The 15,757-nt window shown below is 47.2% G+C and overlaps 1 protein-coding gene across 1 annotated transcript in view; it reads left to right on the top strand.

Moving 5' to 3' along the window:
• The first annotated feature begins 8,047 nt into the window (after nucleotides 1-8,047).
• Nucleotides 8,048-15,757, top strand: part of TMEM154 (transmembrane protein 154) — a 50,958-nt gene continuing 43,248 nt past the window's right edge. The window contains exon 1 of the mRNA XM_061142508.1: nucleotides 8,048-8,216. Within this exon, the coding sequence (XP_060998491.1) occupies nucleotides 8,129-8,216 (88 nt within the window). The 5' untranslated portion in view covers nucleotides 8,048-8,128. The remainder of the gene's footprint in view (nucleotides 8,217-15,757) is intronic.

Genomic DNA, 15,757 nt, shown 5'->3' with positions numbered 1-15,757 from the left:
GAAACCCCAGTGTCCCTGCCCCTGTGTGGCTGGAGCTGAAACGACCTTCAGTGTAGAGACCTGATGACTGGTCCCTGGCTTCAGACAAGCTTTGGGCCTGCTGCTTTACTGTCGGTGAAGGCAACACGCCGTCTTTCTTTTCCGCGTTCTTGCCTGTTTATTTCCTTCCTCCGGCCCCAGAGCCACAGCGGTCTTGCGGCTCCAACCCACTTGCCAGTAGCTGCTCCACTTCACCTCTGTCCTTCACGGCTGTCTGGCAGTTCTGGAGGTCCCCTGCCCTCCCCGCTCCTCTGGCCCAGGGCTGCGAGGCTGCTGCCAATACCTGCTACATTTCTGGAGCTCAGCGGTGAACGACAGGCTGAAGGACGGGTGGGCTTGTTTGTTGCAGGGCCTGTCTTTAGAAGTGGAGGCCTTTTTCTCCACTGAGAACTTTTAAATGCGCCCACCCCCCTAAGAATCTCACAGACCCATAGGATACGAGGGCCGGGGTGATAGCGACTGTCTAGTCAGCTCCACTGTTTCACAGATAAAGCAGATGAGGCCAGAGGATCTGGTTCAGGAAAGAATGAAGACTGGGGCCTTGGACTTGGGCCTCTCAGTTTGGTGTGCCCCTTGTGTCTCACCACGCCCATACTCCCTCCATTTCATGAACATTGTGGCAGGATACTAGATGAAACTCCAAGAATAAGTGGATTGGGGAGCTCTGCACTCCATTTATACACCTGTCTAAAGACCCCATGACTAGCAAATTAGGCTACTATTTGGGCTAGGAAAAGGAGGACTCAGTTAAAATGCAAAGATAAAGAGTTAATTCTTCACTTTTGATTTTCTAAAGGCCCTAGGAAGGAGATAGTCCTCCCTACCAACTCTGGCATTCCCAAGGCAATATCAGAGAAAACTGGAGGATGGAGGGAGGGACTCTGAAACAACTGAAAAGTGGAAATATCAGTCGCTTAGTCATGTCCAACTCTTTGCAACCCCATGGATTGTAGCCTGCCAGGATCCTCTGTCCATGGAATTCTCCAAGCAAGAATAGTGGCGTGGGTAGCCATTCTCTTCTCCAGAGGACCTTCCTGACCCAGGGATAGAATCTGGGTCTTCTGCATTGTAGGCAGATTCTTTATCGTCTGAGCCACAAGAAAAACAACAGAAGTTAATCCTGAATAACTGAGAAATCACTGAACTGATGACAGGTTGTGTTTGTGACTGTATTCAGTTTACCACGACCAGAACGGAAATTCAAAATTGATGCTGTAATAGAAAAATAGAGCAAATTACCATCTTTCCATAGCCGAGTTTGTACCTATAGTCTGTTGGCAGGATAATGACATGAATGGCTAGTACTACAAGTAGAAGGAGGGGTGAACTGCCAGCTAATATCTGGAAAAAGATCTGGAAGGGTTTAAACATGGAATAATTTTGTTTTGCTTATATGCACTTAAAATTGTTCCACAATAAATGTATAATGTTTTTATTATAATTTAAAAATGTACTATTTCAATTTAAAAATAATTACCTCCCAGCCTCCCCTATTCTCTCCCATTGGATTCAAATCCCCTCAGTTTTCATTTATTTTTGGCGTGACCCACATGCCTTGGAATGGAGTTGTTCCTCCCAGTGTCTTTCTTTATTAGAACTTGCCATCTTCCCCAAGCCTTTGTGCCTTTGCATTTTATAGTTTCATGGGTGTTGAGGACTTAGTTGGCCAGCACATCACCAACTGCAAATCTGGAAAGTCAAATTAAACAGGAAAACAAAAGAACAAACATCAAAGTCACTCCTCTGTGTTTATCATTCTAAAGTGCAGTCTAATACAGATACTCTGTATTTGTTAATAATCTATGTCCTTCAAAAATACTTGAAGGGACTTAGAAAAAAAAAGCTATCATTATATGATCTGATCAAAACTGAAACAACAGTGGGAGGAAGTTTAATTTCCTTTAACAGGTATGGGAGGCCGCAGATGAGTGAGATCAGGGCAATCAGGTGGGGAGACCAACCAACCAGATCTTCTTCGTAGGTCCTGATGGGTATTGTGGGATGGAGGAGGCTCTTTGACCAATGTGGGGGCAGGGGGAGGCTTCTGAGAAGGCTGTCTGGTGGAGATGCTTCCTAGACTAAGTCCTGGAGGATGAGTTAGGGTTAACCAGGGAAAGGAATGTTCCTAGAGGTGGTGAGGAAACCTGGGCTAATGGAAGTTCCACCCCCAAGCTTTACTTCTAGTTCCAGGCTTTTGGGCCAACAAAGTGAAACCAGAAAATAAATCATGCTATTTATTTCTTACTGTGTGAAAAAGGGGATATAACTTTCTAGGAACAAAAATGAAACTCTATAATAGTGATTCTCTAGTTTTATCATGAATGAAAATGCCCCCAAACATCATTAAAATTGCAGAGTTCTGGACCTCAGCTCAGATTCAGTCATGCTGGGGTGGGGTCCAAGGCTACATATTTTAACAAATTCCCCAAATGATTCTGGGGTTTGTAAACTTTACCCCCAGTCCACCTAAAAAAAATACTGCTGTAAAAGGAATTTTTTATTCCCCTACTCATTGACTGATTTGTTCATTCAAAAACAAAACTATGAAGTACTGTCCTAAATGCAGAGGTAGACTAGAGAACAAGGCAGAGAAGCTCCCTGCCTTCAGGGGGATGTTGACCACTGGGAGGAGGACTCCTGAATCTCTGGGCTGGTCAGCCTCTTCTTCCTCGGGTGCACCCCACAGGGCCCTGCAGACTAGAGACCACAGGTCACTGCAACTCCTAACTGCAGTCCTTCTCAGTTTCGTTTTTGGTGACCAGCCATCTGCTTAGGCCCTGGAGAGTCTGTCGTGGAGGAGGAGGTCCAGGCTGAGGCCGAGGGTGGAAGCTGCTAGAATTCCCCCACCCTGCCACAGCTCCTCTGAGCAACCAGCTGAAGGGTGAGTGACCAGGGTTGGCAGCCAGGATGCGGGGTGGAGCCACCAAAGGCTCTGAAGACAGGTCAGGAGGAGGCTGGCTGGAGAACTCCCGGCTTCAAAGGCACTGTGCCACAGGCTGAGTCCTTATGTCCACCTCAAACTCAGGTCTGAAGCCCTAACCAGCAATATCTGTATTTCTGCCTCGGGGAGAGGTGATTAGGGTTAGATAGGGTCATGAGGGTGGGGCCCTCCTAACAAGATCAGAGTCCTTGTAAGAAGAGATGCCAGAGGGCTGGCTCTGTCTCTGTGCCATGTGAGGACACAGCAAGAAGGTGGCCATCTACAAACCGGGAAGAGGGTCTTCCCCAGGACCCCACATGCTGGTACCCCGATCTCAGCATTCCAGCCTCTGAACTCTCAGAAAACAGGTGTCTGTCTGTGGCATTGTGCATGGCAGCTGGTGCTAAGACACAGTGGAACTGCTGTCAGCCGCTCTCCTGGCTGGGATTCCCGGCACGACCTGGGCTTCCACCCCAGCTCCAGCCCTGGCCCCTGCCCATTCGACTCTCTGGGTGCTTCTTTAGAACCTCCCACCTTAACCTGCACCACCTGCTCAGCGGGCTTCAGAGTGATCTACAGGCCCCACCTGATGTGACTCTTACATTGTGTGAGGGCCCGCCTCCTTTTTAAGCAGAGTGCACACCCTTAACTACCACCAGCTAGCACTGAGAGAAAGAGGGGTGCCCCAGAAAGTGTGTGCAAGCATGTCAGTGTGTGCGTGCGTGTGAGCATGCATGTACATTTATCAGTATGTGCGCGTGTCTGTGGGTAGGTGTTGGGAGTATACAGACCATGGCTAGGGGAGATATATATACATATATATATACATATTACATGAAAACAGAACTCAGACCCTACCTGTAGCAGCAATCCAAGAAGCCGAGCACTAATCCCTGTAACACTGGCTCTAATTTTTCCTCTGCTTCTGATTTAGGAGAAGCCAGACCTGTATCTCTAAGCAATCACTGGAACCCATCAGTAGAACTGGCTTCTGGTACCCCACCCACATCAGTGGCTCCCATCAGGGTCCTGCAGCCCTTACTTTTCCCACTGTAGCGCGTTCCCACTGCTCCACTAGACTTGGAGCCTCTGCCTGCTGCAGGAGATGGAGGCTGACTCCCTGGCGTCGCAAGCTCTCCGTAAACGGCCTGTGCTTGTTCTCTGGTCGGCCTTCTTGTATTTTCCACAGTGCATGAGTGTGTTAAGCACATGTGTGGGGTGTGTCTGTGTGTTGGAGACGGTGAAGCTGGGGGATGGAGGGGAAAATGGGGGTGGGGAGCCCTGCAGTTCCTGCAAGATTATCCCTTCTGGGATGTTCCCTTGAAGTCCCTCCTCTTTTCTGGCTGGAGAGGTGGGGCAAGAGGGAGGGGAGGAGGAATTACATGAGAGTCACCTCGGTACTGCAGAGAGTTGATTGTGAAAGCCAGACTCTTGTGCAAAGTCATAAAGAGTGCCTCCAACCAGTAATGGGCTTCTCTTCCTGCCCTCCTGAGCATAAGGAGGCACAGGGCATCTTCCAGGCACATCACCTCCTTATCTCTCCTCCCTCCCCTTCCCCCGCCCCCACCCCTGCCTGCAGGCCTTGCTCTGAGGCTCCCCACTGCCTCGCGCCTGCCTGTGACTGGGACCCTGACTTCCTGTCAGGAGCGTGTCAGGATTTAATCTGAGGCCAGGTGGCCACTGCCAAAATGAATGGTTGGTAAAATTTGAACCAACAGAGGTAAATAGCCCTTTACCTTGCACGCAGTCACCCTGGGATTTAACTGCAGCGAAGAGATCACTGAGGTGCTGCAATTTTCTGATCAATGATGGTAATTTTCTCCCCCTTAAGATCAGCTTAATCACTCTGAGCGTCTTAGGGAGCGCAGGGGTCAAAAGAAAATTGCAGAGCGGCACAGGGCTTCTCCGCAGCTTATTTTGCACATCATTCTGAGTGATGCAGTGCTGCCTGCTCAGAAGCAACACGGGGACCTTTGGAGAAACTGTGAGACACTCCCAGGCGGTGTGCGCGCTGCAGAATAGAGTCTGTGCTCTAGTTGCAGACAGACACCTGCCTCTGCAGACCTTCCTGCCAGACGCATCTTAAAGTCAAAGAAACCAAGGCTTACACCTTGCCAACCACATGCCTCAAGCCTGGGATCCAAGATGGTTTTAATAGAGTGTAAATGGCAAAATGAAGAGGACTTTCAGGCCCTGGGCCTTTTCTCTGACACATATGCAGTGCAGCGGGAAAAATGCCCGCTCGCACAGGAATAAATGCCCTCAGACTCAGTGCTAGAGGAGCTCAGAGCCAGCAGTCAAGATTTTGATTAATAGGTCCTTGCCTGTTGTTTTCAAGTCGATCATCCAGCTTTGAACACTTTTCTTCTGCTGTTTGTTCTAAATTGTTACCTAAAGCACAAAAGCATGTCTTATCAGGAATTGACTTAACTGCCGGTTAAAAATATGAAGATGCATGCTGTCAATCCATTAACACACTGATTTTTACATGAATCATCGACCTATTTGTGTGGATAAGAACTGAGATAAAGAGTGACCATGGACAGGGAAAAGCAGCAATGCACTTAACAAGAGTGGCCACGTCCCGGCTGGGAAGCCAGTCACCGTGTGCGCCCACACCGACGGGCCATTGTGGATGGTGCGGACCGGACGTGGGTGACTCACGGTAAGCTGCAGGCCAAGGTTTGGAGGTGAGGTGGGTGTCTGCCTGTCTCTCTTGGATCACAGCAAACATGATGATGAAATTCCATTCTTTTTCTGTTGTTCTTCTATGAACTTTATTTCTCAAAAACAGCCTTAGGATATTTGTGGAATAAAATACCCAATATTTATGTGGAATTCCATTCTGCAGTGCTTAGACCCTAGGCCTAAACCAAAGAAAGGACTTCAGTAGAACACACAACACCTAGCCGACTCTGATGGCTCTCAACACTGGCGTAAGCTGTCGGTTCCTTCCTGCATTTTTTCATTCGGGTAGGCTTTCCACCCCCCTTCTAATCCAACTCAGTCTATCTTGTTCTGTTAGGTAGTTAGAATAGGAGAAAGGAGGCCAAAATGGCGGTGGCTAAAAGACAAAGAAAGGGAAAAGCCCCTGAAAAGGGAATAAAGGAAAAACCCACCTCACACCTGAAGAGTGAGACCCTCGGGTGAAAAACCACGCCCCCTTCCTGGCTGGCCCTGCTTTGCATAGGGAGTGCTAGACAAAGCATGTAAAAAGAGGGAGCCAAATGGGCTGAGGCCTCTCCTTTGGGGTCGGCTGACCCTCACGCCTCAAGGGTGTACTATCTTTTGTTTGCCAAATAAAACTCAGCTGTAACACTAGTCCACCATTTCAAATCTTTGCTGTGGCAAGACAGAACCAAGGAAATTACATCCCCAAGAGTTTGCTGTTAACGACATCTAAGAAAACTGTCATTCAAGTAGGAGGAAAGGTAAAATACAGATTTTTCCCCTCCTGAGAGCATATTCTACTTTGGAAATGGGCCCTTTAAAAGACTGTTTCTCTTTGACTATCAATCCAGCAATCAAGCTGCTTGGTATTCTCCCAAAGGAGTTGAAAATTGATGTCCATGCAAACAGCTGCACAGGGATGTTTCTAGCAGCCTTATGCCTAACTGCCAAAACTTGGAAGCAACCTCAGTATCCTTCAGTAGTGTGTGTATGCATGCTAAGTCGCTTCAGTAGTGCCTGACTGTGCGACCCTGTGGACTGTAGCCTGCCAGCCTCCTCTGCCCATAGGGTTCTTCAGGCAAGAATACTGGAGTGGGCTGCCATGCCCTCCTCCAGGTCCTTTTAGTAGATAAATGGATGAATAAAGTGCAGTACATGCAGCCAATGGAATAGTATTCAGCACTAAAAGGAAATGAGTTATCAAGTTATGAAAAGACATGGAGGAAGCGTAAATGCATATTACTAAATGAAAGAAGCCAATCTGAAAAGGCTATATACTTTGTGAGTCCAACTATCTGTCATTTTGGGAAAGGCAAAACTATGCCAACAATAAAAAGATCAATAGTTATCAGGGGTTGGGAGGGATGAACGAGTGGAGCACAGAGGATTTTTAGGGCAGAGAAACTACCCAATATGATAGTATAATGATAATACATGCCATTATTATATATCTGTCCAAACCAATAGAATATATGGCACCGAGAGTGAACCCTAAAGTGAACAATGGGGCTTGGTGAGGTTATGATGTGTCAATGTAAATTTATCAGTTGAAACAAATGTACCACTCTGCTGGGGTATTGATAGTGGAGGAGGCGTTGCAGGTGTTGGGACTTGGGGTTTAGGGATAATCTCTGTCCTTTCCTCTTAACGTTGCTGTGGACTTAAAACTGCTCTAAAAAATAATCTTTATAAAGAAAAAAAACAAACATGAAAAGATAATTTCTCTCTGGAGAAGCAGAGCATGCCCTTCAGTCATGGGTAGAGCTTGGGTATAGTATGCCTTTTCCTTCTGATGAGCTATGGGGGGTGGGGCATGCAGGACCCAGGACCCAGGGAGAAGGGTGTGCCTGACCCGAGAGAAGGGTTGGCCTGTTCCTGGCTGGGCACAGTTCCTGATGGCACAGGTGTCCCTGCTGTCTGGGGTCCAATGTGGTAGGTAGCCACTAGCCACCGAGTTACTTAAATTTACATTAATAAAAGTAAAAACTGACAATTAAGTTCTCGCCAGCCCTATTTCGAGTGCTTAGCAACCTATGTAGCTAATGGCTACCGTACTGGACCACACAGATTCAGAACATTCCCATCATCTCAGAAAGTTCTGCTGGAGAGCGCTGCTCTAGACTCTAGGCAGAACAGGACGCTGACCTGGGGATGGAGTAAAGTCACAAACCAAGAAGGCGTGTGGTCCACACCCCCAGCCCCAGATCCTGAGTGACATCAGAGCGCTGGACACTGCTCCCACGGGGGCGATGTCAAAAGATGGGGGCCCACGCGGGCCGGGGTGGGGAAAGGCCTTGAGAGGCGTGTTAACTGAATCAGTGCTTGAAGAGCAACTTCTCTTTTGCAATTCTTGCTGGTCTGACAGGCTCCTGCAGAATTACATCACTTCCTAAAAAACAGGCAAACACCTCTCCTTCAAGTTAGCACCGACCCAAACAAGCAGGAAACAGGAAATGTTCACGTTTCAGCGGGACTGAAGCTGCGCGCAACAGCATCACCATGCCGGGGCGCGCGCCCCCCGAGGCCCCGTGCGCCGCCCTTTTCCTCGCCGTGGTCCTCGCGTCCCTCCCCACCCGCCCGGCGCAGGGTAAGCACCCCTCGGCTTTCCACTCCGGCGAGGGGGATGAGGAAGGCTTGTCTGGTACCCGAGGCTACATAACTCTGCCGGGGAGCGTAGCACTTAGAAAAACCTAAGTCTTCCTGTGAAAAAGGGGAGAAAAGTCTAGCTGTCTTTTTGTGGGGGGAAGGAGGGAGGAGGGACTTGGCTTCCTTCGCCGCCGGCTGATCCAGCTGCAATTCGCTCCTTGAATTTAAGCTTCCCGAAGCCTTTGTTTTCTAAGATGTAATTTACCGGTCCCAGTCATTTACCGGCTTTAATGGGCATATTAAGAAAATGATCAACTCTCTGGCAGTTCCTGGAAAAGACCGTTTCAATCAGCTGAAACAGAGAAATCATGAACTAACTTTTAGTAATGTGGGCTGAGAAGTCTGCTGGTTCCAAAAAGTCCTGGAAACACTGGGCTATGGAAATTTAGGACTGGAAAGTAGACTAAAGAAACACCATAAGTTAAAAAAAAAAAAAAAAAAGTAACCAGGAAATTGTCTGAGGAATCCCCAGGCATCCATTCCAACTTGTAAGGTCTTTCATCAGCTTTCCTTTGATCTTGTTCCTTAGGGAGAGATTTTCTTTGCGTTGATTGTGACTAATGAAGCTTTGTTTTTAAAAAGTTATGTGGTTGTAGTGAATCAAAGGTATCAGAAAAGACAAAGTATTAAATCTCATAAGGTTGAGCTAAGAGCCGCAATTGACAGTTGCTACAACCAGCACAGTCTCTCCCCATTACTTCTTACCCTTGTGTGGATTCGCTCTTGGGTAAATAAACTAGGAGCCGTGGTTCCTGTCAGCGGACACCTCCTCCTGCTATTGTAGAACAGTATTGAACCCACACCGAAGGTTCTCAAGCTGAGGTTCTTTAAATAGGATGTGGGGAGGGGCATCAGACACTACCTAACAGAGAAGTAACCTCCTGGAGATTAGTAGTCAGCACACAACCACCCCACCCTACCAATCTCCCTTTCCCTGGGTGTTCTCCACGTGGTTTCTCCAGGGTCCCAGGTGGAGACTGGAAAGGCCGACCATTCCAACTGGAGAGATATTTGGTTGAAATTGAGGTTCATGTTCAACATGAGTTTGGGGGACACTGTGTTTTTTAATGCACTAAGTTTTGGAGCAGATGTGCTGTGTGCTTAGTCGCTCAGTTGTGTCCAACTCTTTGTGAGCCCACGGACTTAGCCCACCAGGCTCCTCTGTCCATGGGAATTCTCCAGACAAGAATACTGAAGTGGGTTGCCACGCCCTCCTCTGGGGGATCTTCCCAATCCAGGGATCAAACCCAGGTCTCCTGCATTGCAGGCAGATTCTTTACTGTCTGAGCCACACCCTTCCCCATTTGGAGCAGGAAGGGAGCTTAGAGATGATGCTCAAACTGTACTGCGTAGATAGCTGTGCTGGAGGTGCAGATGAAGGAACAGAGAGGAGAAAGGGGAGACCCACCGCCAGTCAGCTCTCCTGACTGGGACTCCAGGGTCCTTCCTCTCCAGCCAGGGAGGGAATCGACATGCCCCCTGCCAAAGCCTCTGGACCACATTCCTTTCCCTGACTGGCATCCGTCAGCACCCATGGCAGCAGGGCCCAGCTATCCTTCTTCCCCATTTAACTCTCTCTGCTACCACACTTGCCTCAAACAGGCTCCTGAGAGTGATATTTAACCTTAGCTGAGTAGTTTTCTTGAGCACCTGAAAACGATGGAATAAACTGTCTGCAATTGAGGAGCTGCCGGAGGACGGGTGAAGAGACTCAGTGGAAGGTCTCCCCCGGGGTCTGTATGTGACCTGTGACCCTTCCCTTCTCAGAGGTGGCTCCTCACTCACGGCCCCTGGCCACTCCCTGCGGCCTCCTTTCTGCAGCATCTTCTTCCGTCCCTCCTGCTCCCCCGCCTCAGTCCCTGTCACACGAAATGGAGCGTGTGTTCCAGGCCTCTGTGGCTTTGGCTACGAGCAATGACAGGTTCCTTTTTTTTTTCCCTACAAGTTGGATGCCTGTATAGCCTTAAAAGGCTCAGACTGAGCGTTGCCTCCTTACTGGTGTCTGTCTCTTTGCTCCTCCGTGGCAGCCTGCCTGTTCTGTCCCGACAGACCTAAACTTCTGCTCACCCAGCTAACCACTCAGAATCACACCCAGGCCTCTCTCCAGGCTGTGAGCACCTCCAGGGAAAAGAAGATTCCCTTTTGTTCATCTCTGATTTCCTCAAATCTTGTAAGGGGTCAGCATAAATTAGGAACTCGGTGGTTGTTGAGAAATACTGAAATCATCCTAGAGTGGGTGTGAGACTGATCGCTAAAACCGATGCGCTCCTGAAGGCAGGTGATGTTAGGATGTCAGGAAAGCACAAGGTGAAAAGCTGCATTTGAGGGGAGCACAGGGATTGTCTGGGTCATCCCACACACTCACTGGGCTCTGTCTCCATTCTCAGTGCCTGAAAATGCAAAAATGCCCACTTGCAAGCAGCTGGATAATCAAAGCTTATTACTTTGAGATTAGCCACGGGAAAGGCTGTTCTTAATTAAGGACTGAATATGCATTGTAAAATTACGTAAGATATACATCCTTTTGAGGGGCTTCCCTGTGGCTCAGCAGTAAAGACTCTGCCTGCCAGTGCAGGAGACCCGGGTTCAATTCCTGGGTGGGGAGGATCCCCTGGAGAAGGAAATGGCAACCCACGCCAGTATTCTTGCCTGGAGAATTCCATGGACAGAGGAGCCTGGGGCTACAGTCTAGGGGGTTGCAGAGAATTGGGCACAACTTAGCGACTAAGCAACAATGTATCCTTTTGAGCTAATGGTGTCCAAGTGTCACCTGCATGCATGCTAAGTTGCTTCAGTTTTGTCCAGGTGATCTTCCCGATCCAAGGATCAAACCTGCATCTCTTGGGTTTCCTGCATTGCAGACACGTTCTTTACCACTAGCACCACCTGGGAAGCCAGGTGTCACAGTTGTATCTAAATATCTCCTTGAATTCTTCGAAAAATATTACAGAGGTGTTTGGTAGAAGAATGCAGTCTACCAAACAGCCTGATTCTCCTTCGCAAGCATAATCCAGGTTTATCTCAAATCAAATGGGCGACATTATCTAATACCTACAGTTACCTGAGACCAGCATCATTACTGCTGAGTCAGCATCTTTTAATCTTTTGCTTTATGTAGATACAGAGCCTGGTACAGAATGGATTACTATCTCAAGTGAAGTCACCCACTTAGAAGTCACCAGGGGAGAAGTGAGAAAATAGCTTTTCTGGGATTTTGACCAAACAGATGAGAACAGTTACAGTATAGCTCTGGGCCTAGGGATCTTGGCCAGTGTAGGATGCTAAGAAAGTTCAGAATCAAGGCAACATTCTGCCTGTGGAAGGAAGGGCCACCTTGTTCCTTATCCTGTGTCCTGCCAGTGTCAGCTTAACACTATCAGAAAGTTCAAAGCAACTTCCCGGATACCAAAAGCATGGGATTTATTAGCTGCTAAAAGCAGAATGGTCTGTAGAAAGAAAGAAATGAGAGACATGAGGCAGGAATAAGGCAGCTATAAATGTTTTGATGGCCAGAGTTAAACACTGGGTTTGATGGAGAGGAATGGGAGGTTTTCTGGGCTGTTTCAGAAGAGTAAGGATCATATAAAGATTGGATGAACCTTGAGAAGAAGAGAAGGAATAGAAGAAAATACTAGTTGCGCTTTTTGCTTTGGTGCCATCCCTTCGTTCTTTCTGGAGTTGTTTCTCCACTTCTGTCCAGTAGCATATGGGGCACCTACTGACCTGGGGAGTTCAGCTTTCAGTGTCCTATCTTTTTGCCTTTTCATACTGTTCATGTATCACCAACTCGATGGACATGGGTTTGGGTGGACTCCAGGAGTTGGTGATGGACAGGGAGGCCTGGCGTGCTGCGGTTCATGGGGTCGCAAAGAGTCGGACATGACTGAGCAACTGAACTGAACTGAACTGAACTAATTGCATAAATGAAACTAAACTTTCTGAAACTGTTATTATTTCAATGACTGTGACCGCCATGTGCTATTTCCTGGGACAGTCCCAGTTTCAAGTACTAATAATGATGATGGCCAACATAGATAGCCAACATAGATAGCCAACATAGTATATGGCTGTTCTGAACACTGTACATATACCAGCTCATCTGATTCTTTTACCAAATGTTATATGGTGGGTACTATTACTGCTGTTTCTCAGAGGAGAAAACTGAGGCACAGAGGGGTTGAGCAATTTGCCCGAGGCCACACAGCTAAGTAGTGCATCTAAATAAGCTTTAGCCTCTGGAGTCCGTGGTCTAACAATACACCATATTGCCTCTGGGTTTTCAGGCTCTGCCAGGCTCTGTGCATAAGTTTCAGGTTTGGAGAAGTCTGTCTCTGGTGCCTTCCTGACTGTGTAGATGCCTCAGCAACTGTTGGCTGGGCTCTCAGGCTGTCTCACTTGTGGCTGTGTGTGTTTGGTTGGACTGGAGACGGGCTCACAGGAAAAGGGACAGAGGAGCTGGGTTGAACTTTCGCCTGTGGAGGGGAAGGGAGGGGCCGAAAGGTACAGAGTGAGCAGCAGAGCATCTGAAGTTAGTACAGTTAAGACCAGAAGCAGGAAAAACAGAATGCTGAAGTCACCGGGTAAGGCTGCAGGGTGTGGGAAGCAGGGAGTGGATGCACAGCCCTCGGCCGGCAAGTTACCGTGGGAGAACCCTGCTGAGATCTGACCCCCCAGGAGTCAACCAGCCTCGGGGGCAAAAAGAGGAAAAGCGAGCGGAGAGAGATTTATTAAGGCTTAAAGTCCTTCTTTGTCTAAAGGCAGACCCAGGAGACCAGTGAGGGCAAGACCTTGGCTGGGCTGGGCTCAGTGCTGTAAGGCAGCAGTGCAGGCTGTGATTTGCCCACCTGGGTATGGTTTGCACCACCCTCCACTGTTGGCAAAGGTGGAGAAGCAGGACCCCTGCACCACCCGTGGGAGGGCAGTTTAATGCCGTTCATCCCTTGTCCCTGCTGCTGAAGCTTTTCATTTCTAGAAAATTCAAGAATATAGAATGTTCATAAATATATATGTGTGTATATATATAGTCTTGATTTTATTTTTCTATATGTTTTTTATTCCTTCTTCTATGTCTTTTAAACATATTATTGACTATTTGATAATTTTTATCTGAAGTTTATGTAGCTCTAATCTTGTTGTATCTGTCAACTCCCATCATGATGGAAATCTTGGGGGCACTGAGGGCAAAACCTAGCACCCAGAGCTGGGCCCACCTGATTTAATAGGACTTCAAATTTTCTGATCCCATCATCAAGCTACTATAAATACTTTCCCAGTACAGTCACAGTCCTGTCACCTCAAAATAGGGTTTGGAAGAAACTCAGACGGGGTGTGCATGGGGCTTGAGGAGAGTGGGGGCTTGGACCTTAGGCTTAAACCCCAGCCCTGGGGTGTGGAGGGAGCCGGCCCCAGGGGTCGATCTCCAAGAGCTGTGTGAGGTGCCAAAACCTCATTAAAGGGGCAAGCCGGTAACCAGAAGCCTGTGACCAAAGAGACTGCCAAGGAGCACGAAGCAGACAGAGCCAAATTCACAGTTGGGCCTTGGGCCAGGGGTCCACAGTGTCAGGATGATGGTGAGGTCAGACTAGGGGAAGCACTCCTGACTTTGACCTTTGCCAGAATCATTGAAGCTGCTTTTCTTTTTTCCTTTATTTTTTTACAACCATGACCTGGTGTTTTAGCTTTAACTTTTGACCCAGTGGGTGGACTGGAACCCCTGAAAGCACTACAGAGCCTCTGATATCCCTGTGGGGTTCTGGGAAGTCCCTGTAGGTAGGTAGGGATGGCTGTGAATTTATATTCCTCTACCAGCTGTTGTTTTGCTTTCTCTATGTTTTCTGGGCCTGGGGGATTGCCTTCCTTTTTTGTGATTTCTTTATACATTCAAGAAGCTCCTTACATAGTCAGTCCCCTACGTACACACCTTCAAGTTGCGAACTTTCAAAGGTGCAAACTTGTGTTCGTTCGTCGTCAGGCGTGAGTGAAATTGCAGCTTGCTCTCCGTCTCCTGTTGCTGACAGTCCTTCAGCTCCACCATCTTCCACCTCCTCTCCCTCCTCAAGTCAGTAACTCTTCTTGCCTGTTCACTTGATGCCAGCTCCTGTGTGCCAGCTTTTGTACTGTACTGTGAGATTAAAACCATTTTCTTTATTTTATGTTTGTTTTTTATGTATTATTTGTGTGAGAAAATATTATAAACTTATTACAGTAAGTACTATATAGCTGTTCATGTTAGTTGGGTACCTCAGCTAACTTTGTTGGACTTGAGAACAAATAGGACTTATCAATGTGCTCTCAGAATGCTCTTGTTCATATGTAGGGGACTTACTATATTGCATTTGTATCTCTAGGTGTTGCATATTGGGAGAATTTTTCAGGTTACTTACTATGTGAGATTATTGGAAAAGGAAATGTTGCTATACAACCATTCCAGAGAACAATTTGGAAACATTTAGCCAACTGAAGATGTTCATACCCTTACAGCTTCAACAATCCACTACTAGGCATTTACCCCAGACCACTCACACATGCATAGCAAAGAAGTATGTTTAAGAATGTGGAGTGTAGCATTGTTGGTAAAAATGGAAAAAATAGAAACAATCTCAATATCTATTAACAAAAGAAAAATATAAAGAACTTGATATAGAATGAGATATCATAGAGCAGGTAAATTTAATGAACTATAGCCAAATGTATAAAGATAAATCAGTTTCAAATGTACTGTGGACCAAAAAAAAAAAAGTTGCAGATTATAATGCACAGAATAATTATATTTATTTAAAGTTTTAAAAACACTCCAAATTCTGCTTCTATGGCTTAGGGACACAGGCATATTTGAAAAGTGTGGGATTGATACGTGCTGACTTGAGGAGAGCAGTTAATTTGAATGAGATCAGGGAAAGGAGGGCTTCAACTATATCTACAATGTTGTGTTTCTTTCAGACAAAACATGGTGGTCTGGGGTCAGCAAACCAGGCCTCAAGGCCCTAGTTCAGCCATCTTCCTGTTTTTTCCCAACCCTCGAGCTAAGGCTGGTTTTCATATTTTTAATGGTTATATAAAAACAGATAATAGCCTCTATTTGGCCTCTTGACCCACCAGGTCTAAAATCTTTACTCTCTGGCCCACTAAGAAAAAGTTTGCCAACCCCTGTTCTAGTCATTATGGGGAAATAGAAGAGAATTGGGGTGGGTCCCCTGTTATTTGTTATATTCATTTCTACTCTCTTTGGTAGGTTAATGTTCATAAGGAAAAGTGAGTTCTTTTCCAGTTCTCCTGGGTCCCTGCTGGCTGTCCGCCCTCTTTCCTTTCCATGGCTTCCAATCTCTTTGAAAGATAGCCAGCACATCTTCATTTTCTCCCTCTTCATTCATCTTTCAGCCCACTGTGATCTGGCTGCCGTGTCAAGCACAATACTCAGATTGCTCTACCCGAGTCAGCAGTGCCTCCTGATAGCTGAACCCAAAGGGCCCATTTCTGTCTTTA

The sequence above is a fragment of the Dama dama genome, chromosome 5 (genome assembly GCF_033118175.1).
Source record: "Dama dama isolate Ldn47 chromosome 5, ASM3311817v1, whole genome shotgun sequence".
NCBI lineage: Eukaryota > Metazoa > Chordata > Mammalia > Artiodactyla > Cervidae > Dama > Dama dama.
The sequence above is the reverse complement of the archived record's forward strand: the minus strand, read 5'-3'. Positions and strand labels throughout refer to the sequence as shown.